Source organism: Leptodactylus fuscus, chromosome 1 (genome assembly GCF_031893055.1).
Source record: "Leptodactylus fuscus isolate aLepFus1 chromosome 1, aLepFus1.hap2, whole genome shotgun sequence".
Taxonomy (NCBI): Eukaryota; Metazoa; Chordata; class Amphibia; order Anura; family Leptodactylidae; genus Leptodactylus; species Leptodactylus fuscus.
The window spans coordinates 327,439,370-327,461,251 of record NC_134265.1 but is presented as its reverse complement, the minus strand read 5'-3'; the positions used below and the strand labels follow the sequence as shown (position 1 = coordinate 327,461,251).

Genomic DNA, 21,882 nt, shown 5'->3' with positions numbered 1-21,882 from the left:
CTGGGGGCAGAGATGGAGAGGACATGAATCTGGGGGCAGAGATGGAGAGGACATGAATCTGGGGGCAGAGATGGAGGGGACATAAATCTGGGGGCAGAGATGGGGGGACATGAATCTGGGGGCAGAGATGGAGGGGACATGAATCTGGGGGCAGAGATGGGGGACATGAATCTGGGGGCAGAGATGGAGGGACATGAATCTGGGGGCAGAGATGGGGGGACATGAATCTGGGGGCAGAGATGGAGGGAACATGAAACTGGGGGGCAGAGATGGGGGGACATGAATCTGGGGGCAGAGATTGAGGGACATGAATCTGGGGGCAGAGATGGAGGGGACATGAATCTGGGGGCAGAGATGGAGGGACATGAATCTGGGGGCAGAGATGGGGGGGACATGAATCTGGGGGCAGAGATGGAGAGGACATGAAACTGGGGACAGAGATGGGGGGACATGAATCTGGGGGCAGAGATGTGGAGACATGAATCTGGGGGCAGAGATGGAGGGACATGAATCTGGGGGCAGAGATGGAGGGACATGAATCTGGGGGCAGAGATGGAGGGACATGAATCTGGGGGCAGAGATGGAGGGACATAAATCGGGGGGCAGAGATGGAGGGCCATGAATCTGGGGGCAGAGATGGAGGGCCATGAATCTGGGGGCAGAGATGGAGGGGACATGAAACTGGGGGCAGAGATGGAGGGGACATGAATCTGGGGGCAGAGATGGAAGGGGGACATGAAACGGGGCAGATGAAGGGTGTATATGAAACTGGGGGAGAGATAGAGGGGGGACATATAATTGACTGTAGGAGGATTATACTGTGTGCGGGCACATGAAAAATTAACGAGTGGGCGGAGTCAACACAAAAGTGGGCGGGGCTAAATTTTCCGCGGCGCGCTACATGCGCCACACATTTTGTCCCTCTTTCAGTTCTTCAAAAGTTGAGAGGTATGCAGATGTGACCCGGGCCTTCATTCATATTAGCATCGCCTCTCCATTGTTTGGGTGGGTTGGGAGACCCTAACAGCAGAGAGACAGACCACTAATATAGCGGTAACACACAGAGTTGAGGGACCACATTGACTATAATGGAGTCTGTCAGGTGTCTGTTCCTATGAAACTGGAACCAGCAAAAAATTTCTTAGTGCAGAACTTTTTCCTGCGCCAATTTTCATTCAGTTGCAGATGTGAACCTCGCTTTATTTAGCAAACATTGCCACACCTGTTACACCTCTGCTGTGCCATATTCCACTGCTGGCATTCCTCCTATTGAAGAATAAGATGTATTGAAGTCATTCACATTGTATTATTCCAGTACACACATGTTCAGTACCTGCTCTGTTGCCTCTCTATATATGTATTATTAGTATTAGAACTATTGTTTCCAGCCACCACTTTACAGACATCACACAAATGTAACTTCCCATAGTGAAAGCGAAACGCGTTTGATTAGTTTTGCCTCCTCCGGCTTGCCGTACGGTCTGCTAGTTCCTATATGATACAATGTAGCTGTGCTGATTCCAGCTTCAGTCTATAGGATGTCGCTGCTGCTGCTGCTCGTCCTCGTCTCCCTGGGTGGCGCTGTCACCTCTGCAGACCCTCTGCAGGTGTTTGTCATCCCCCACAGCCATATGGACGTCGGCTGGGTGTATACAGTGCAGGTACCACAACCTTAGTGAATTGTGTGCTAGAAACGGAATCAGCTGACACAAAGTTCTCATCACATGACTCAGGATACAAGATATAGGGGTCACTTCTATACTGGACATTGGAAACAATAATCTAATCCACCATAGAGAAAGCCATAGCCAGTGAGATGACAGAGCCTGCTGGGACTTGTAGTACTATAGGGAGCAGAAAGTTGCTTAACAATACAGTATAAGGTAAAGGTTATATGTATGAAGGGTAGTAAATGTACAGAATATACTTCTACACATATGACACAGAGTACAGCATCTATGCTAGCTGTCATTCTATAGCAGGGGTAGGGAACGTACTGCTCTCCAGCTGTTGCAAAACTACAACTCCCAGCATGCATACTTGCTCTGCTGTTCTTGGAACTCCCATGGAAGTGAATGGAGCATGTTGGGAATTGTAGTTTCACAGCAGCTGGTAGGGGTTCCCTACCCCTGTTCTATAGTAACCTTCATTGTTACAGATTTGTTCTGATCATGTGACGATCACAGGTTAGACATCATGTCTGAGCCTTCTGTCATGTATATATCACAATGTATACCTCTGGTGTATGCCGCTGTGTAGACGTCACTCATAGGATCCCATAAAAATATAATTATAAAATTATATTATATATTATATAAAATTATAATCTCAGCACAATTTACACTTTTGTGGGAAGTCTCTGCATAGAAGAATAGAATGGACTGTACCTTTCTATACAGTTGGAAAAATGTACCCACATATAACAGTCAGATAAGTATAAAATGAGCCACCGGGTGAATAGGGCCCCATAGATACTTTTGGATATATGCCTGACATTTTCTTGGCACATGGGACAATTTCCCTTAGGTGCCATAGGAGAAACTACTGTGTGACGTTCTAGCCAGTCACATCTCCTGACTCCCATATTTCAATAGAGTCTTGTTTTTCTCAGAAAGTAACAATCCTGGAACATCTTCTCTTTTAACTTGTTCCATCCTTTGTTAGGTTGGGGGCCATGATTTTACCAGTGGCTGCACTAGCTGTGGAACATCTTTCAATGGCGTGGCCATATTCGCAGCCCTTTAAACTGGTTTACCCAGGACACACATGAGAGCTTCAATACTGGATGTGACACCTAGGACACTCACCGCAGCGTTCATGCTACGTGGGGCCCTGGGCTTAATGTATGGATCTCAGCAGTGGCCCTCGCACAGCCTGAACCTCCCCATCTACCCTCCAGTTGCAGCCTGTTTTCAGTAGACTAGATGGACACTCCTTTTCCTAAAGCGTATTTCCCTCCATAACATTATGGACACTTAACCTTCACAAACCATTCTAATGTCTGCGAAATGTTCTTGATTCCATAGTTTCACGTTTTACTAACGGTCTAATTTCAGGAGAGCATGCATGCATATGCTGCCAATGTCTACACGACGGTAGTGGAGGAGCTGATCAAAGCCAAGCATCGGAGGTTTATTGTGGTCGAACAGGAATTTTTCCGATTATGGTGGGACACGGTGGCAGGAGAACTCCAGAAACAGCAGGTACGTGAGAGGATAGAAGAAAGACAAAGGATGGGCCATTTGCAGCCGCTTGTGAAACTTATGTCCTGTTTTCCATTGCCCTAGTTTTTACCCCTGGAGAAATGAAAGGGGTTTCCCAAGACTAAGATATTGATGACCAATCCTTAGGATCAGAAGTCTGACACCTGGCACCCTCACTGATCAGCTGTTTCAGGAGACTGCTGGGGTTTGGAAATACTTATCAAGCATAGCGCCTTACATTATAGAGTGGCTGTGTGTGGTATTGCAGCTCAGCCCCATTCACTTGAGCTGCAACCTCACCTGGCCTGTGACGCAGTAGCAGCACTCATCAGCCCTCTGCTGGTATGTCAATCAGCTGATCTGTGGAGGTCCCGGGTATTGAGAGTGGATCATCAATATTTAAGTCCTGGAAAACCCCTTTAAGGTTTAATACACCACCAGCAGAACTCCATAGCAAATATATCTACATCTCTCCAAGCGTTGGCTGCGGTAAGCCATGTCATTTACCTATTGTGAATACAGTCGGGAAACGTAGAGCTTTGCAATAGAAAGTTGCTGCCCCTATAAGTTTATTTTTTAAAATAGAGAATTATAGCACAGGAGGTGAGACCCTTTGTTCTAAATGATAGACGACTACTTGCTGTCACCACCTGGGTGGGTCCGCTGGGGGATAATCTGTCATTTGGAACTGTTTCAATTTAGAGACCCTTTTAATGTCATTGAATAGTTCAATTGATTGTATCATGATCACAGCCTTGCCCTGTTAGTACATATAGACATTACAATGGCGTGTATTCAGCATGTATACACATGTTAGATGTTGTCATATGGCACTTTCTATAATATTTAATATGTATATATAATATTTCTTCTGGTGTTCCCAGGTACATCAGTTGCTACAAGAGGGACGGTTAGAGTTCATTATTGGCGGACAGGTGATGCACGATGAAGCCGTCACTGCGGTTGATGACCAGATTTTACAGCTTACAGGTATTACATTACATACATGGCGGGAAAGATTGATCAAATCCGGTAGAGTACTCCTTTGAAGTTCCTGTAGCTGAAATCTGATTGGTTACCAGTGGCCTATCATGGACCTCCATTTATAATGCTGGTGTTTTTCCGTGCGGCAGAAATACCTTTGGGTCCCCTGAGGAACCAGAGCTCAGGTGCTACGACTACTTGTGCACCTCCTCTAGCTTTTCCTGTTGATCTCTATAGGTTACTCATGTTGTTGTTTCCTAGTGTTACAGCCGTCAGTAATAATATGTTTCATGTATTCCTGTGCACACTTTACATACCAGTTTTTCCTGTTTATTATAGGCAGGGAAAGCAACAAACAAGCAAATAAAATGCCACATTGTCGATCTGATGCATATGAAAATATATATATAGCTAGAGATACTGACCTATTTAATAAGATTTAGTTATCACATTTTGTTCTCTCTCCAATTGGCAGCCACAACATTAGAGAACTTCAAGCCTCTATGGAAATCATTAACGTGAAAGGGGTTTTTGGGGCAAAAAATATTTTATTAAAAAATGTCTTTGTGCTACAAATGCAGGCCTGTCGGTGAGTAGCCTGATGGTTTTAGGTGCTGTGTTCTTTTTCGCCACTTATACCACCAGGTTACATAGTACTCAGGTCCATCAAGTTCAACCTATAACCCTTCAGTGTTGAGCCAGAGGACGGTAAAAACCCCCAAGAGGCTGATGCCAATTGTTACATGTCCGTGTAGAAATCCCTTCCCGATTCCAAATCTGGCAATTGGTATAAAACCCTGGATCAACTTGTCTTTACCTAACTCTAAAACCCGTAACATTGGTCAGTTCCAGAAAGGCGCCCAGGCCCTCCTTGGACCTGTTCCATGAATCCAACGTTAGCAGGTTATGCACATTTATTTGGATACGATAAACACTGAATAATACATCTTTCTCTATGCAGAGGGCCATGGCTTTTTGTATGAAACCTTTGGAGTGAGACCCCAGTTTTCTTGGCATGTGGATCCCTTTGGAGCTTCTGCTACCTCTCCTACCATATTTGCCATGTCTGGATTCAATGCCCACCTCATTTCCCGCATTGATTATGACAGTAAGGCTGCCATGCAGGATTCCAAGGTATGAATGCACTGCGGTCACTGCTGCTTATTCTGTATGTACTAAACTACCTGTCTAAAAAGCAAAAACTCACGTTTCCTAATGTTTTTGGAACACTTACTTTTCTTTAGCCTTTGGTGTGACAGGGCTGCAGACCTTAGAGAAGAGCAGAATCCTATAACCGCCATACTGCAAGTGTGTTTCCCCGTAGACTTCTTTCATCCAGTAATGTATCATTTATTGCATTCGGAGCTCTGATACGCTTTTAGGTTCTGTTCACATCTACTTCATAGTCTTTGTCTGCAGGAAATCCCAGATGAAAAAGTCCAGCAAGACTGACTGTCAGGTGACATGTGTGAAAAACATATCAGCTATCCAACAAACTTGTTTTCCATTTTGCTGGTCCTGTGGCAGAGCAGAAGATCGGAGACAATGGTGCAAATGTGAACGCACCCTTACTTAGGTGCAAAAATTGTTGCCGCTTGTTCTGGCACTAGAAGGGGTTCTGAGTATTGTACATATTGGGAGACCTTTATGAAAACTGACCCCACCCCTAATTGGATTAAAGGGATTTTACCGTATACTGCCGGCAGGGAAAAGAAGGGTTGGCCAGTTGACTTCGGTTTTGGAAAGATAAACTGCTATCAAAGGTGTCTATTATTGGCTTACTAATCTTTCCCCATTGAAAATATATGCAGACTCGGCTCAGCAGAGGGTGCATGTGTATAGATGGGGAAAGAGTCATGCAACCCAATATTCGGATCTCATGCACACAACTGTGTATATGAGACTGGTCTGGGGATGTCTGAGCGCCGTCCATACCTCCATGGACCCATTGATCTACTTCAGTGAGCCCAGGCTATTATTCAGACAGGTATAGGACCTGAACTAGGGTTTTGCCCCAGGCTCACAGCCCCATACACAGGTCTGTGATTTCTGCCCCGGGCTCACCCCCCCCCCTTCCCCCACCATACATGGGCCTGTGATGATAAACCGTCATGTTTATGGGTCCATAGAATGGTTCAGTGTGCTAGCCATGAAAAGCACTGATCATACACAAGGTTGTGTGCATGACGCCATAGATTAAAAAGCTGCTTTTAATATGCATGTGAATGCAGCAGAAACGTTTTGTGAATTTGAAGTGATGGGGAGAGCTGCGATCCTTTCCATTATTTGCATTTCTGGTCTGTGACCTAGGATGTCTTATCACATAGCTCCTGGTTATACCTAATGAACCGCGCAGGGATTTCCAGTCTGCATCTGATCTCGTTCTCTAGTCCACCCAGTATATATCCTATTGCTATTGACTTTCATGTTCTCTCATCATTTATTTATGCTTTTCAGCTGCCTGTAGCTTTCTGTAATAAATGATATACTGTAATACGTTTCTATTTTACCTTATATCCCCTTCTTCTCCTGTTAGGACAGAACATCGCCCCCTTGTGGACAGTGTTCATTTCTCTGTTCCCCCCTGATAGCAACAATTACTGTACTATCTGACAACTTATGAAAAGCCTGAACACTGTTTTACCCCTTTATTCTCCATATTTATGTTCCCCCCGCGGTCTCTTGCGGAGTTCCTGGGCTGGGGGCCAGACTTTCCTTTTGAACTAGTATTGTTTCTGCTCATGAAAACAAGTGATTTGTTAGCCGTTTGTTGTAATTGCCAGGAATGAATCCTCACAATGAGCCCCGAATCTCGGGAGGATCGTAGCTTGATTTACCGTGTGGATATTGCTTTGTTTTCTCTTTGTAGAAGCTGCAGTTTGTTTGGCGAGGTTCTCGCTCCCTGTCTGAGACGCAGGAGATCTTTACACACATCATGGACCAGTTCAGTTACTGCACCCCTTCTGACCTGCCATTTACCAACAGGTATACCATAGGAACATGATTAACATTGCCATAAACTTTGCATAGATCAATACTACATGAAAATATAAGAAACTTTGTAATGCAACTTATCAGTGAAAAATGCCTCTTTCTCCACTTTTAGAATTAAAGATTTTTATTGGTTTTTCAGTACAAAAATGTAATAAAAGTCGACAAGATATAGGAAAGGCGGGCAAAAAGATAGTCGGGGCAGGGACCCAGGTGGATCGAACTTATCTTATGAGCACGTCCCAAAATATCAAAGCGATGATAGGGGCAGTCATCTGTGGCCTCTTTCCACGTACATGATTCATTTTCTCCCTGGCATAAATCTATCTTGCATTATTCTTTCATAAATCAGTCACCCATATGTATATAAGAAACTTTGTAATACATCTTATCAGTTAGAAAAATGCTTCTTTCTCCATTAATTTGTTTTGCCTCTGCCAAACTGACATTCACTCAGAGATCTCTGGCTGCAGCTCACAGAGGTATCAGCTTATGTAGAAGTCTTTAGAGAGCTGAGGGGAGAAGTGATTCAGAGTATAGACAACAGAGTGAGGCTACTAGAGCTAAAAGGGAAGTTATTATCTTACCCCAAGTACTTTCATCAATAAATGTGAGTAGTTCTCTATAATGTCCGATATGATCCTGCTGATACGAGAGAGTTAAATGAGCAGATTCTGCTTTACTTTCCGTTTGCAGTGTATTGGAGACATCATAGCAACTAGTGTCCACCCATCAGCTTAGAGAGAACTGCAAACTAGAGGTAGAAACCAGCTGTAAATGCAGAGTACAAGTCATAAAATACCAGAAATAGTGTTATTGCTTATGGATTTATGCACAATTTGTACATTTTATGCACTTTAATCCATAGGGTTTTCACTTTCTGTTGATCCCATGAGCTATAATCTTAAAGGCATAGCTGTTTTTTGCTGTAGCCTTATGTCTAAATACCCTAGCCAAGGCAGAATGGCTTGTTAGCGTTCTTTTAGACATGTAACCCCCTGCTGTAGGTTTGTAGAAAATCTTCCAGAGACCGCACCACACCTGTTCTTATGTCGGATGTGATATCACACCTCAGCACTATTGAAGTTAATGAGGATGAGCTGCAATACCACATATAACCTGCGGACAGGCGTGGTGCTGGGGTTTTTTTGGGAAAAAAGCAGTAATATTTTTTAAACCCGTTGGGAAACTAATCATCGCAGGCACTTAATGCTCAGTTTATAATGTATGGTTCCTAGATCAGGATTTTACTGGAACGGAGTTGCTTTATTTCCTGATCCGCCCAAGGATGGGATTTATCCTAATATGAGTCTCCCAGTCACGAGTGACACCATACACCAGTATGCAGAAACCATGGTGAAGAATATAAAGACACGCGCTGCCTGGTTCAGAAGCAATGATGTTCTGTGGCCCTGGGTGAGTATGATTGCTGTTGACTTGTTACATAATGTTTCATACGTCATATTCAGATTGTTTTATATGGTTACTCCATTGTCTTGGTGTCTTTTTAATGGATTTTCATGGTTTCTCTTATAGGGGTGCGACAAGCAGTTCTTCAATTCTTCTATCCAGTTTAACAATATGGATTTATTATTGGAATATATCAACAGTAAAGCAGAGTTTGGAGTGACCTTACGGTATTCTACCCTTGGAGAATATTTCCAGAGTATATACAATAGGAATATGACCTGGGAGGTGCGAGGTAGCCAGGATTTCCTCCCATACTCTTCAGGTGTGTTGACATAGATAGATACCTATATGAGATATACTTTTGGATAGATATGGCTTAGATAGGAGACAGGTGAATAGTAGATGGATTTGAAATAGATGTGAGACAGATGATAAATAGGATTTATAAATCGGTGATAGGTTGATAGAAATGTGATAGATAAGAGATATATGAAGTAGATGGATGGCTAGATAGATATGTATATAATAGATAGATAGAGATATTAGGTAGATAAGCCATACATTGTATATATTACATGTATGAGGATAGATATATATGCTATAGATGACAGCACGGTGGCTCAGTGGTTAGCACTGCAGCCTTGTACTTGGAGTTTGTATGTTCTCCCTGGGTTTCCTATAGATACTGAAGTTTCGTCTCACACTCCAAAGACCTACTGATCGGAAATGTAGATTGTGACCACTATATGGGACACTGACAATATTTGTAAAGCGCTGCGTTATATGTTGCACTATATAAGTAAGCAAAATAAATAAATAATACATAAGCCATAGATAGGTACAGTCCTATGAAAAAGTTTGGGCACCCCTATTAATCTTAATCATTTTTTTTGTTCTAAATATTTTGGTGTTTGCAACAGCCATTTCAGTTTGATATATCTAATAACTGATGGACACAGTAATATTTCAGGATTGAAATGAGGTTTATTGTACTAACAGAAAATGTGCAATATGCATTAAACCAAAATTTGACCAGTGCAAAAGTATGGGCACCCTTATCATTTTATTGATTTGAATTCCCCTAACTACTTTTTACTGACTTACTGAAGCACAAAATTGGTTTTGTAACCTCAGTGAGCTTTGAACTTCATAGCCAGGTGTATCCAATCATAAGAAAAGGTATTTAAGGTGGCCAATTGCAAGTTGATCTCCTATTTGAATCTCCTCTGAAGAGTGGCATCATGGGCTACTCAAAACAACTCTCAAATGATCTGAAAACAAAGATTGTTCAACATAGTTGTTCAGGGGAAGGATACAAAAAGTTGTCTCAGAGATTTAACCTGTCAGTTTCCACTGTGAGGAACATAGTAAGGAAATGGAAGACCACAGGGACAGTTCTTGTTAAGCCCAGAAGTGGCAGGCCAAGAAAAATATCAGAAAGGCAGAGAAGAAGAATGGTGAGAACAGTCAAGGACAATCCACAGACCACCTCCAAAGAGCTGCAGCATCATCTTGCTGCAGATGGTGTCACTGTGCATCGGTCAACTATACAGCGCACTTTGCACAAATAGAAGCTGTATGGGAGAGTGATGAGAAAGAAGCCGTTTCTGCACGTACGCCACAAATAGAGTTGCCTGAGGTATGAAAAAGCACATTTGGACAAGGCAGCTTCATTTTGGAAACAAAAATTGAGTTGTTTGGTTATAAAAAAAGGCGTTATGCATGGCGTCCAAAAAGAAACAGCATTCCAAGAAAAACACATGCTACCCACTGTAAAATTTGGTGGAGGTTCCATCATGCTTTGGGGCTGTGTGGCCAATGCCGGCATCGGGAATCTTGTTAAAGTTGAGAGTCGCATGGATTCCACTCAGTATCAGCAGATTCTTGAGAATAATGTTCAAGAATCAGTGACGAAGTTGAAGTTACGCCGGGGATGGATATTTCAGCAAGACAATGATCCAAAACACCGCTCCAAATCCTCAGGCATTCATGCAGAGGAACAATTACAATGTTCTGGAATGGCCATCCCAGTCCCCAGACCTGAATATCATTGAACATCTGTGGGATGATTTGAAGCGGGCTGTCCATGCTCGGCGACCATCTAACTTAACTGAACTTGAATTGTTTGTCCAAAATACCTTTATCCAGGATCCAGGAACTGATCAAAAGCTACAGGAAGCGACTAGAGGCTGTTATCTTTGCAAAAGGAGGATCTACTAAATATTAATGTCACTTTTCTGTTGAGGTGCCCATACTTTTGCACCGGTCAAATTTTGGTTTAATGCATATTGCACATTTTCTGTTAGTACAATAAACCTCATTTCAATCCTGAAATATTACTGTGTCCATCAGTTATTAGATATATCAAACTGAAATGGCTGTTGCAAATACCAAAATATTTAGAACTAAAAATGATTAAGATTAATAGGGGTGCCCAAACTTTTTCATAGGACTGTATATGGATATTTGATACATAAGCTAGAGATTGATATTTCATATAGAGATAGATAGATCAATAGGATAGATAGATATAGATAGATCGATCAGTACTGATTTTTCTGAGGCCCATTTAGCATCTGCGTTCGGCAAATCCGTTTGAAATCAATATTTGACATCTTCAAAAATGATTTCTTACGGTCCAGATTAAAACTGTGTCAGGGCGGATTCACACCTGCGCCCGGTCTCTGCTTTCAGGTTTCCGTCTTCTGCCCGAGAAACTGGACAGAAGACGGAAACCGGCAGTCAGTTGTCAAACCCATTCATTTGAAAAGTGTCCAGCAGTGAGCGTCTTCTGGTCTCCACTGTTTCGCCGCAGAGACCAGAAGACGCTCACGGGTGGACACTGACTGCCGGATTTCAGTCTCCTGTCAGCAGAAGACGGAAACCCACAAATCGGAGACCGGGCGCAGATCTGAACCCGCCCTCAGTTTGTAATCAGTTTTTGACAAATTAGTTTTTGTTTTGTTTTTTCTTTCCCCGTCTTCATTCATAGGCCTGGTTCACATCTGCGTTCGGTATTCCATTCAGGGAGCCTGCTTGGGGACCCCCCCGAATGGAATACCGAACGCATTGACAAGCGGTGAGCTTATGAAACCACACAGAACCCATAGACATAGTGTTTTCCGTGTGGTGTCCACACGGAACATGCAGAGAGAAAAGTAGTTCATGGGGTCCATGTGCTTTCATAAGCCCACCTCTTGTCAATGCGTTCAGTATTCCATTCGGGGGGGGTCCTCAAGCAGGCTCGATGAATGAATGGAAAACTGAATACAGATGTGAACTGGGCCTGAGCATGTGCAAATCGGACACAAAGTGATTGCTGTCATTATGTCATCCGTTTTCCATAGACCTCAGTGTTAAAACAAAACGGATTGGTTGCTGTCTGTCTGGAATCCTTATTTTTAGTATGGAGATAAAGTCCTGCAAGTTCTACTTTTCTTCCCGCACAAAAAAACTGAAAACAGACGGAAAAGGCACAAACAGATACATACAGATTACTTCTAAAACCCATTGAAATCAATGTGTGTTAATCTGGACAGTTTGAAGTACTGATTTTGAACGGGTTTGCCGAACGCAGGTGTGAACCAGGCCTTATAATTTATTGTATATTTCATCAGTACATGTAGATCCTGCACACATTAATACTTGTCAATATTTGGTTGTTTCAACTTCTAGATGTATTTCAAGCTTGGACAGGATTCTTTGCATCCCGAAATGTTCTGAAAGGAGTAGCACGCAGGGCCAGCTCACTGCTGTACGCGGGGGAGTCTGCATTTACTCAGTATCTGATGAAGCATCCATCTGGAGCAGTGTGCAAAATGTGGGCTCTGGAACAGCTGCAGGCTCTCAGATGGGCTGTCTCAGAGGTAAAACTGCTTTAAAGTGCACCTCCAACTAAAAGTGAGACGTTACATTGCTTCTGCATCCATAAAAATAGGACCATTAAAATGGATCTTAAACGGTCACTGTCAAACTTTGCATAAATCAATAATACAGGAAATTATAACAAACTTTGTAATTTAACTCACCAGACAAAAATATTTCTTTCTTCTTCTCTTATTAGGCTGCTTCTCTGCTCCCTTTTGCTCTGCTAAACTGACTTTCACTCTGAAGATTCTGCTATATCTGTCTCAAGGCTGATTGCAGATTATATGACTCAGATTACACAAGTCTATAGAGAAGGAAGCACTGAGAGCTGAGAGAGGTAGCAACCAAAACAAAGGCTTAGCCTGATACTACAACTAAATTTTACATCAGTACGGGTCAATCCTTCTCTGTTTATGCCCTGCATAGTCTGGATACTATCTGAGTAGGAGAGAGAAAGTTATGGAGCAGATTCTCCTGTACTTACTGTGTGCAGTTAAGGCCACCCACCAGCTCAGAATGAAATGTAACTGTAACATAGAACTCCTATAATGGCAGAAAATGGTGCCATTCCCCAAATCCAATTGGCCACTTATCCTGAAAGTCCAGGTTCACTGTACAATGTTCTTCCAGTATTACAGTTTGCATATAGATATCTATATAAGCAGATGACTGTATTATTTATATTGTACTGATCCTGAATTACAGCCTGGATTATACCCCAGAGCTGCACTCCCAATTCTGCTGGTTCCATTGCTTACTTTTATAGCAGTAACATATATTACAGTCCTGCTCAGAGATGGTCACTGTTCACATTAGTTCCTATTCCCAAGGGGGCTTACAATTGTATTTCCCTATATATTAGATGCACACAGTATGACCAGATAAACTATAGGATCAGTATGTTTTTGGAGTGTGGGAGGAACCCGGAGTACCCAGAGAAAACCTTTGATTGACTTCAAGTCCAGGGCCCTGTTGCAATTGGAAACAGTCAGCAATTTTTCCATACGCACATTCTTGGTAAGAGTAAATGTAACTAAGATTGAGGCTTTCCTTTATAGGTCCAGCATCATGATGGCATCACTGGTACAGAGTCTCCAAAGGTCAGCGATATGTATTTAGCACACCTACATCAAGGTATGACTGGTGTACGAAAACTAATGGACGCCATCAATATGGACCAACTGAGATATGAGAAGACCGAACATCCAGAAGGTACCATTTGTCATTATCAATGTTTTTATTGCATCGATCTGTGTGTCCATAGGTCATACGATTTTATTGTCTGTTGTAAAGGCACTTGGTGACTGTCATCAAGTTTCCTTGATCAAGCACACTGACTCCTTTAAAGGGATTGTCCAGAACTATGATATTGAGCTCCACTGCCTTGTATCAGATCACTGCAGTCATGTTCATTGGGTCACATGGCCAGACTGCAAGTCAAATTACTGGTGCTGAGCTGCAATACCGAACACGGCCACTATACAATATACGGTGCTGTGCTTGGTAAGTAGTGAAGAAGCCACAGCAATAGGTATCAGAGCCCTGGACAACCCCTTTAAGAAACTACTACTACTACTACTACTACTACTACTACTACTACTACTACTACCTTTAAGAAACAGGTATAAAGTCATCGTCTTGTATGGATCCTTGTACTGTCCTGTAGAAGAAAATGGAAAACGCACTGATGAAAATCTTGTTCTTGTAAATAATTTCTTGTTTTGTGAGTATAGAAACAAGTTCTACCATCACTAGGACATGACGGATAAGTTGTAGTGAGAGTACAAAATGTCATATACGTGTCATGTATATAGTGACCTAAAGCCATATGCAGATTCCAGCAAAATTTCTAAGCAAACATAGTGAAATACAATGTTTCTAGTACATGTAATAATAATGCAGTACCACAAATGACCCACAGGGTGCAGTATACATGCAGGACAGGTGTTACTAAATCTTTTTATATTCTGTTTGTACGTTGGGTTTTCCTCCTTGAGGCCACTAGTCTGTCCATCTCTTGACCAGGCTTTTTCGGCTGTGTAGCTGAGAGACTCCAACTGATTTCTATGGTTTCTCCAGCCACAATAAGTTTTATACAGTCATACCATATATATATGGAGTCAGAGCAGCAGTGTGTGTATATACTGTATACATACAGCTTGCCTGATACTATATGATAACAAACAGTAGGTAGACACAATAGTCAGACTATTGCTTGTAATAAGGAAATCATTAAAATGTTGTGAAATGGATTGATTTATTTATGACCCTCTTCATATGTCCTACAGGTCTCATACTCATTACTGTCTATAACCCCCTGGCCTGGAACATAACCACATATGTTAGTGTGGCGCTGAACTCCTCTGTCACCGCTGTGTATGATGAGCGTGGTCAGATTGTGCCAGCACAGGTATGGATTCTTCCTGTACAGACAATAAGATAGATGACGCATATGACAACCAGACTGATGTCTATATTACACAGTTATCCACACTACTCTAATAGCAGAAGGTCCAGACTGCTGTTATAGAGGGAGTTGTAGACTACAGAGCCAGATTGCTGTTATAGGAGGATCTCCTGACCACACAACCAGATTGCTGTTATAGGAGGATCTCCTGACCACACAACCAGACTGCTGTTATAGGAGGATCTCCTGACCACACAACCAGACTGCTGTTATAGGAGGATCTCCTGACTACACAACCAGACTGCTGTTATAGGAGGATCTCCTGACTACACAACCAGACTGTAGTTATAGGAGGATCTCCTGACCACACAACCAGACTGCTGTTATAGGAGGATCTCCTGACCACACAACCAGACTGCTGTTATAGGAGGATCTCCTGACCACACAACCAGACTGCTGTTATAGGAGGATCTCCTGACTACAGAACCAGATTGCTGTTATAGGAGGATCTCCTGACTACACAACCAGACTGCTGTTATAGGAGGATGTCCTAACTACACAACCAGACTGCTGTTATAGGAGGATCTCCTGACCACACAACCAGACTGCTGTTATAGGAGGATCTCCTGACCACACAACCAGACTGTAGTTATAGGAGGATCTCCTGACTACACAACCAGACTGCTGTTATAGGAGGATCTCCTGACTACACAACCAGACTGCTGTTATAGGAGGATCTCCTGACTACACAACCAGACTGCTGTTATAGGAGGATCTCCTGACTACACAACCAGACTGCTGTTATAGGAGGATCTCCTGACTACACAACCAGACTGTAGTTATAGGAGGATCTCCTGACTACACAACCAGACTGCTGTTATAGGAGGATCTCCTGACTACAGAACCAGATTGCTGTTATAGGAGGATCTCCTGACTACACAACCAGACTGCTATTATAGGAGGATCTCCTGACCACACAACCAGACTGCTGTTATAGGAGGATCTCCTGACTACACAAATAGACTGCTGTTATAGGAGGATCTCCTGACTACACAACCAGACTGTAGTTATAGGAGGATCTCCTGACTACACAACCAGACTGCTGTTATAGGAGGATCTCCTGACTACACAACCAGACTGCTGTTATAGGAGGATCTCCTGACTACACAACCAGACTGCTATTATAGGAGGATCTCCTGACTACACAACCAGACTGCTGTTATAGGAGGATCTCCTGACTACACAACCAGACTGCTGTTATAGGAGGATCTCCTGACTACACAACCAGACTGCTGTTATAGGAGGATCTCCTGACTACACAAATAGACTGCTGTTATAGGAGGATCTCCTGACTACACAAACAGACTGCTGTTATAGGAGGATCTCCTGACTACACAACCAGACTGCTGTTATAGGAGGATCTCCTGACTACACAACCAGACTGCTGTTACAGGGAGCTTCCCAGACTACACAGCTAAACTGCTGTTTTAGTACTGCTGCCTAAAGATACATGGCTCCATTTTTGCATTTTGCTGTAGATTCTGGACAGCTCATACAGCGGCCACATCATTTCCATCTCATTTATCAGTGTCTTCCGTCTGTCATGTCAGGGGTGATTTCCAGTTTCCTACCACATAAAATAATTTCCTTTTGTGAATGACTCACTTCTAAGTCTAAGTCAACACTCAGCAACCTACTACTATATCTACATGTCTATTGATGGTTATCGACAGAGAACTTTCCTTTATTGTAAAGGAAGTGTTTTAGCTCTTCCTTTTGAAGAAGAATGTACAGTATATTACTAATGCTTGTTTGACATTTAAAGAGAACCTTTCATAACTTCTTACAAATCCAGTTGTTTATATCATTAAGTAGGCACTGATTAACTGATTCCAGCTCTGTTGGAATTTTTTCTCTAGCCCCCACCGTTCCTGAGCAATCAATGCTGTTAGTTTTGGTGGCTGATGTACTATTTAGACTCTGTACTGTCAGGAGGGCGGTGTCAGGTGTCATCAGAGCTCAGAATATCAACCCAGGCCTGCAGATAGATAGGGTAGGGTAAGGTTAGGTTCACATCTGTGTTGGAGTCTCCATAGTCTTTGAGTCTTGACAGATTCTGCCTAAAATTAGCAGATAGAAAAGTCCTATACAGTATAAAACCAGTGGAAACCCGAGGGACCCCATTATAGTCTATGGGGTCCACGGGTAACCGCTTTTTTAGCGGACAGTCTGTTTGTTGTTCAGGTCCCCATGAGGACCCGAATAACGGAGAGCCAAATGCAGTGTGAACCTACTGTAATCTGGATCAGATGGTGCTGTCCCCTTGTTAATCACTGGTTTTGTCAATATGTAAATGAACTCTCCGGAGCAATGAAGTTGATGTCGCTTACTTCTTTGGAGCAATAGCCCGCGTTGCCCCAATGAACTTTTTTGCCTATTGACAAAAACAGCAATATCTTTGCAATGGAGGCAGCGATTCACAAGGAGAAAACACCATTGGTTCTGGTGAGCCTAACCTATCTATCTGCAGGGCTGGGGTGATATTCTGTGTCCTGGTGACACTAACCTATTTATCTGCAGGGCCGGGTTGATATTCTGGGTTCTGGTGACAGACTCCCATTAAGACTTGGCAGTTACTAATGTAAAACAGAAATGGTTTTCTCTTATGTATTATCACGCATTACGTATCCTATTTATTGACTTGTAATATGTTCTTCCAGATCCATAACTCCAGTGATCCCGGACATGCTTTTGACTTGTATGTGCTTGTTGTCCTGCCTGGTTTTGGCTATAGGAGATATTCTATAAAGACAGAGAATGCCGAGCCAAACCAGGAGACCATTACTGTAGGAAGACGGGTGATGTTTAATAGACAGTCAGCAGGTAGCGGAAAGAAAATCAAAAGCCGGTCCTTGTCCAATGACTGCTACAATGTATGGATAGACCTGAGCACTAACATGCTTGTCGGCATAACTGATAGGTAAGATGGTTTTAGTTTTTCGTTTTGCTTTTATTACATTCCTATTTTTAGGGAATTTGTCAAAAATGTCAAAATAGAGAAATAATTCTCTGTAGAACAGAATACATGTATAACGCCACTGAGCCAGAAGCCGATGGCTCCATACATTGTGTATTGGTTTGGCAGTTTTGCTGCAGCTCTGCTCCAATTGAAGTGAATGGGAGCTAGGCCATCCAAAAAAATCCAGGTAAAACATTTATCGCTAGGTCACAGCAGTGTTTGAGTCTCCATACGAGACACCATCTCACATTCTGCTTAAAATCTGCAGAGAGAAAAGTCCTGCAAGGAGGACTGTTCACTCTGCCATTTTCCCATTATAGTGGATAGGGTTTCCGTCTTTCGTATCCACTTGGGAGAACCCGAACGGTAGTGCGAACCTTTTAAGTAACGCTGGCCATGGTTGTTGTAATGTAGCAACCCAGCAGAATGAGTCCCCAAAAATTTAGTTCATATTATTCCAAAGTAGTAGTCTTAAAGGGTTTCTTCACTTTGTATGGCCCTTAAAGGTCCTTTCAAGGGGTTGTCCAGAATATACAGTTTTTTGCAAGGAGGCCGGGGAAGGTGTTTAAAAAAACAAGCAAAAAACCTAAACTGTTGGTACTTTTAGGTGGCGCCCTGGATTTCCCAGGCTAAGTTGATGACCTATCCTTAAGACAGGTCATATATTAGTACTTGGTATCACAGCTCATTCACTTGAATGGGACTGAGCTGTGATCAGACCTTACCGATGAACATGACGTCACATGGCCTGTGAAACAAAAGTGGCTCTCACAGATCTTCAATGGATGACCAATTCCTCCTTCCATCTAGGACACATCCATAAAACATTAGGTTTCTGTGTCTCACAGATAACTGGGTGGTTCGTAACTTTTGCATCACCCTATAATATTTATGTGTGTTATTTTTATTATTTATTATTATTTTATTATTATTATTTTTATTTTATTTATTACAGAGAGAGAAATGTCACCGTCCATACTACACAGGAATTTTTGGAATACTATGCTAATGGGGATACAGGTGCGGGGCCAATATCTGACAACTACATGTTTTTTGCCACGGGATCTGCTGCTCCTGCAGCAAAGTCTGTAGGGCTGGAGATTGTGGCAGGGAAACTAGTGACTGAAATCCGACAGTACTTTTACAGGTAAGCATATTCATAGACCGTTCTGTAAATGGAGCCCCCTGCACCCTGTGACCTGTCACCCCTCCTTCTTTACTTACATAGGTGTGATACAGTAGTGAAGAGCATGGCGCTGGCCGGGGCCTGTATGGCACTACACCATGGATTATTGTACATATAACCAGTGCGTTATCATTCTTCTTACAGAGATGCGGATCAGCAGAGTTACATCTATGCAATACTCACCAGACTTTACAATGTCCCCGATGGCTATGACAAGACTCTGACGTGCCGACCCATAGAGCAGCAATACAGGGTTGGCCCTCTGGAGCTCAATCGTGAAGCCATAATCCGAATCCAATCCAATCTTCAGACCAATAAGAGGATTTACACCGATGACAATGCCTACCAGATGCAAGCAAGGGAATTCAAGATCTATGATAGCAACACAGTGGCAAGGGTAAGACGGCATATACATTGTGCATACAAGCGCAGTTCTCATGATGGGGGCGCCCTTTCTTATCAATGCCAAGGCTATCACCATACACAAGTGCAAGATGAATATTATAAACCAACCTAACCTTGTGTATTTCAGAACTATTACCCAATGGTTCGTACAGCATACATCGAAGATGAGAAGACCAGGCTCGTCCTCCTAGCTGAACGGTCACATGGGGTCTCCAGTCAGGATAATGGTCAAGTAGAGGTATTGTGGAAAACTTAAAGGGGTTTCCAACCTCAACAACTTATTTTTCTCCCCAGTTTGAATGGATTTGTGGTCAGAAAGTCTGGTCTGACTCCATTGATTTCAATGGGACTGCTAGAGATTGCCAGAGTCCAATCTAACAGTCTTGTCGAAATAATTGAAGCAGGGGAGGCATTTGCAACCACCATTTCTTTAAGATTGAATCAAAACGCCTTCATTCCTCTCAATGGTGGGGGATCCCAACTGTTATACCACCATGGATCTGCAACTATTCCTGTGTGTTGTGAATACGTTACTGATCGGGAAATACATCTTTAGTAAGCACCAAACTAACCTTACTGGACTCAGTGTTGTTGGGGTTACTAGTAGCTTTTTATTTCTGTATTTGTATAGATTATGTTGCATAGAAGACTGTGGAACAACATGGAGTGGGACCTGAACTACAATCTCACACTGAATGATACATCAGTAGTCAGGCCCGCCATCTGGCTCATGGTAGGATCCAAAGAAGTCACCGGTTCTTTGTACCAGCGCCTGGGGATGTGTTTAGAGCACAAACCATTGGTAATGTTCAGTCAACACACAGGTAATCTGATATTTTATGGTCACATTGGCAATCTCTACATAATCAAAAGCCTGTAAGGAAATCATGGAGACTGTGTTACGCTAGGTTTACACTAGTATTGACCCATGTAGTGTTCTGGTTTATCTGATCCATTGTAATAGCCATATGGACACTTATCACCTATCCACAGGGCACAGGATAAGTGTGCAATCGCTGAAGGCCCGGACACCAGGTCTTCCAGTGATCCAGTGGACGGGGGACCGAAAGACCCCCTAAGGCCTCCTTGTAAATGGAGATCCAGTGACTGGTGTTCCATTCACTTCAGTGGAGCTGCCAGGTCCGTAATCTCCGATAGTGCCTGCAGCTCTGTGGACTTGAATGGAGCACTAGCCATATAAGTGCACTGACACTCCATTTACAAGGAGGCTTTAGGTTGTTTTTTTGGTTACCATTCCTCCTGATCACTGGGGGACCCGGTGTTTGGGACCCCAATGATCAGACACTCTTTATTAACCATAATAACACAACCCCTTTACGCTTATGTTCATCATTCCAGGACCTGAAAAAGCTAACAATCACATGGTAAATGATGATCCAATTACTTTACCGCCCAATATCCACCTCCAGATCCTAAGTATTCCTGGATGGAAATATTCTTCAAACCACACAGAGCATATGCGTAATGTCCATAAAGGTATAATATGTGTTATGCATGTTTACACTGAGGAGTTTTGCAGTTATCTATATTTAAAGGAGATTTCTGGGAAAAATCATTTGCAGAACAGGAGTTTGAGTGATTTCTCAGTTTCTCTGGGAGTTCCTGCCATCTTCTGCATTTGTTTACAAGGGCAGCTTCCTCTTCTGTTTTCTTATATCTACCATGATGCATTGTGCTATACTCTGAGCTGACTCGCACTACTCCCAGAGAAACCCAGAAATCACTCAAAACATTCAGACCGTTTTTGAAAACCCCTTTTTTTTTTTTTTTTTTTTAAATGTAGATTGTGAGCCCCACATAGAGCTCACAATGTACATTTTTCCCTATCAGTATGTCTTTTTTGGAATATGGGATGGAAATCCATGCAAACACGGGGAGAACATACAAACTCCTTGCAGATGGTTTTTTGTCCTTGGTGGGATTTGAACACCAGGACTCCAGCGCTGCAAGGCTGCAGTGCTAACCACTGAGCCACCGTGTGGCCCCAGAAAACCCCTTTTTATTAAGAATTTCTGGGATTGTTTTATGTTTTTGTAATTTTTGTTGTTTAAATTTCTGTAGTTTTCTGCTTTGGACAGACTCACAGCCAGTTATAGGGTGCCCTACTACTTGTGGCCCCAGCAATCCGCTGTAAGCTGAGCTCTTCCGTTTCCCTATAGTGCCACCACAGGTGAAACTAAGCATTACACTGCTCCATTGAAATCTGTGGGTTGTCTATATAATATACAGGTAGTCCTCAACTTACGACGTTGATCCGTTCTTACGCAGCGTCGTAAACTGAATTTCAACGCAGGTCGGAAACATGTACCATACGACGCCACATAGGAACGGATCAACTTAATTTAGTGTGCAGTGGCTCGGAAACGAGGAAGACTGTATCGTATACAGT

The 21,882-nt window shown here is 42.8% G+C and overlaps 1 protein-coding gene across 2 annotated transcripts in view; it reads left to right on the top strand.

Annotated features, from left to right (window-relative positions):
- The first annotated feature begins 1,496 nt into the window (after nucleotides 1-1,496).
- The window catches only part of MAN2B2 (mannosidase alpha class 2B member 2), a 31,992-nt gene continuing 11,606 nt past the window's right edge, over nucleotides 1,497-21,882 (top strand). For both annotated transcript variants that reach the window (XM_075260413.1, XM_075260404.1), the window contains exons 1-16: nucleotides 1,497-1,661; nucleotides 3,057-3,203; nucleotides 4,088-4,193; nucleotides 5,149-5,321; nucleotides 7,057-7,172; nucleotides 8,417-8,594; nucleotides 8,715-8,910; nucleotides 12,264-12,454; nucleotides 13,514-13,667; nucleotides 14,744-14,865; nucleotides 17,583-17,842; nucleotides 18,837-19,028; nucleotides 19,212-19,464; nucleotides 19,600-19,710; nucleotides 20,104-20,296; nucleotides 20,832-20,969. In XM_075260413.1, coding sequence (XP_075116514.1) covers nucleotides 1,539-1,661; nucleotides 3,057-3,203; nucleotides 4,088-4,193; nucleotides 5,149-5,321; nucleotides 7,057-7,172; nucleotides 8,417-8,594; nucleotides 8,715-8,910; nucleotides 12,264-12,454; nucleotides 13,514-13,667; nucleotides 14,744-14,865; nucleotides 17,583-17,842; nucleotides 18,837-19,028; nucleotides 19,212-19,464; nucleotides 19,600-19,710; nucleotides 20,104-20,296; nucleotides 20,832-20,969 — 2,653 coding nt within the window. In that variant the 5' untranslated portion in view covers nucleotides 1,497-1,538. The remainder of the gene's footprint in view (nucleotides 1,662-3,056; nucleotides 3,204-4,087; nucleotides 4,194-5,148; nucleotides 5,322-7,056; nucleotides 7,173-8,416; nucleotides 8,595-8,714; nucleotides 8,911-12,263; nucleotides 12,455-13,513; nucleotides 13,668-14,743; nucleotides 14,866-17,582; nucleotides 17,843-18,836; nucleotides 19,029-19,211; nucleotides 19,465-19,599; nucleotides 19,711-20,103; nucleotides 20,297-20,831; nucleotides 20,970-21,882) is intronic.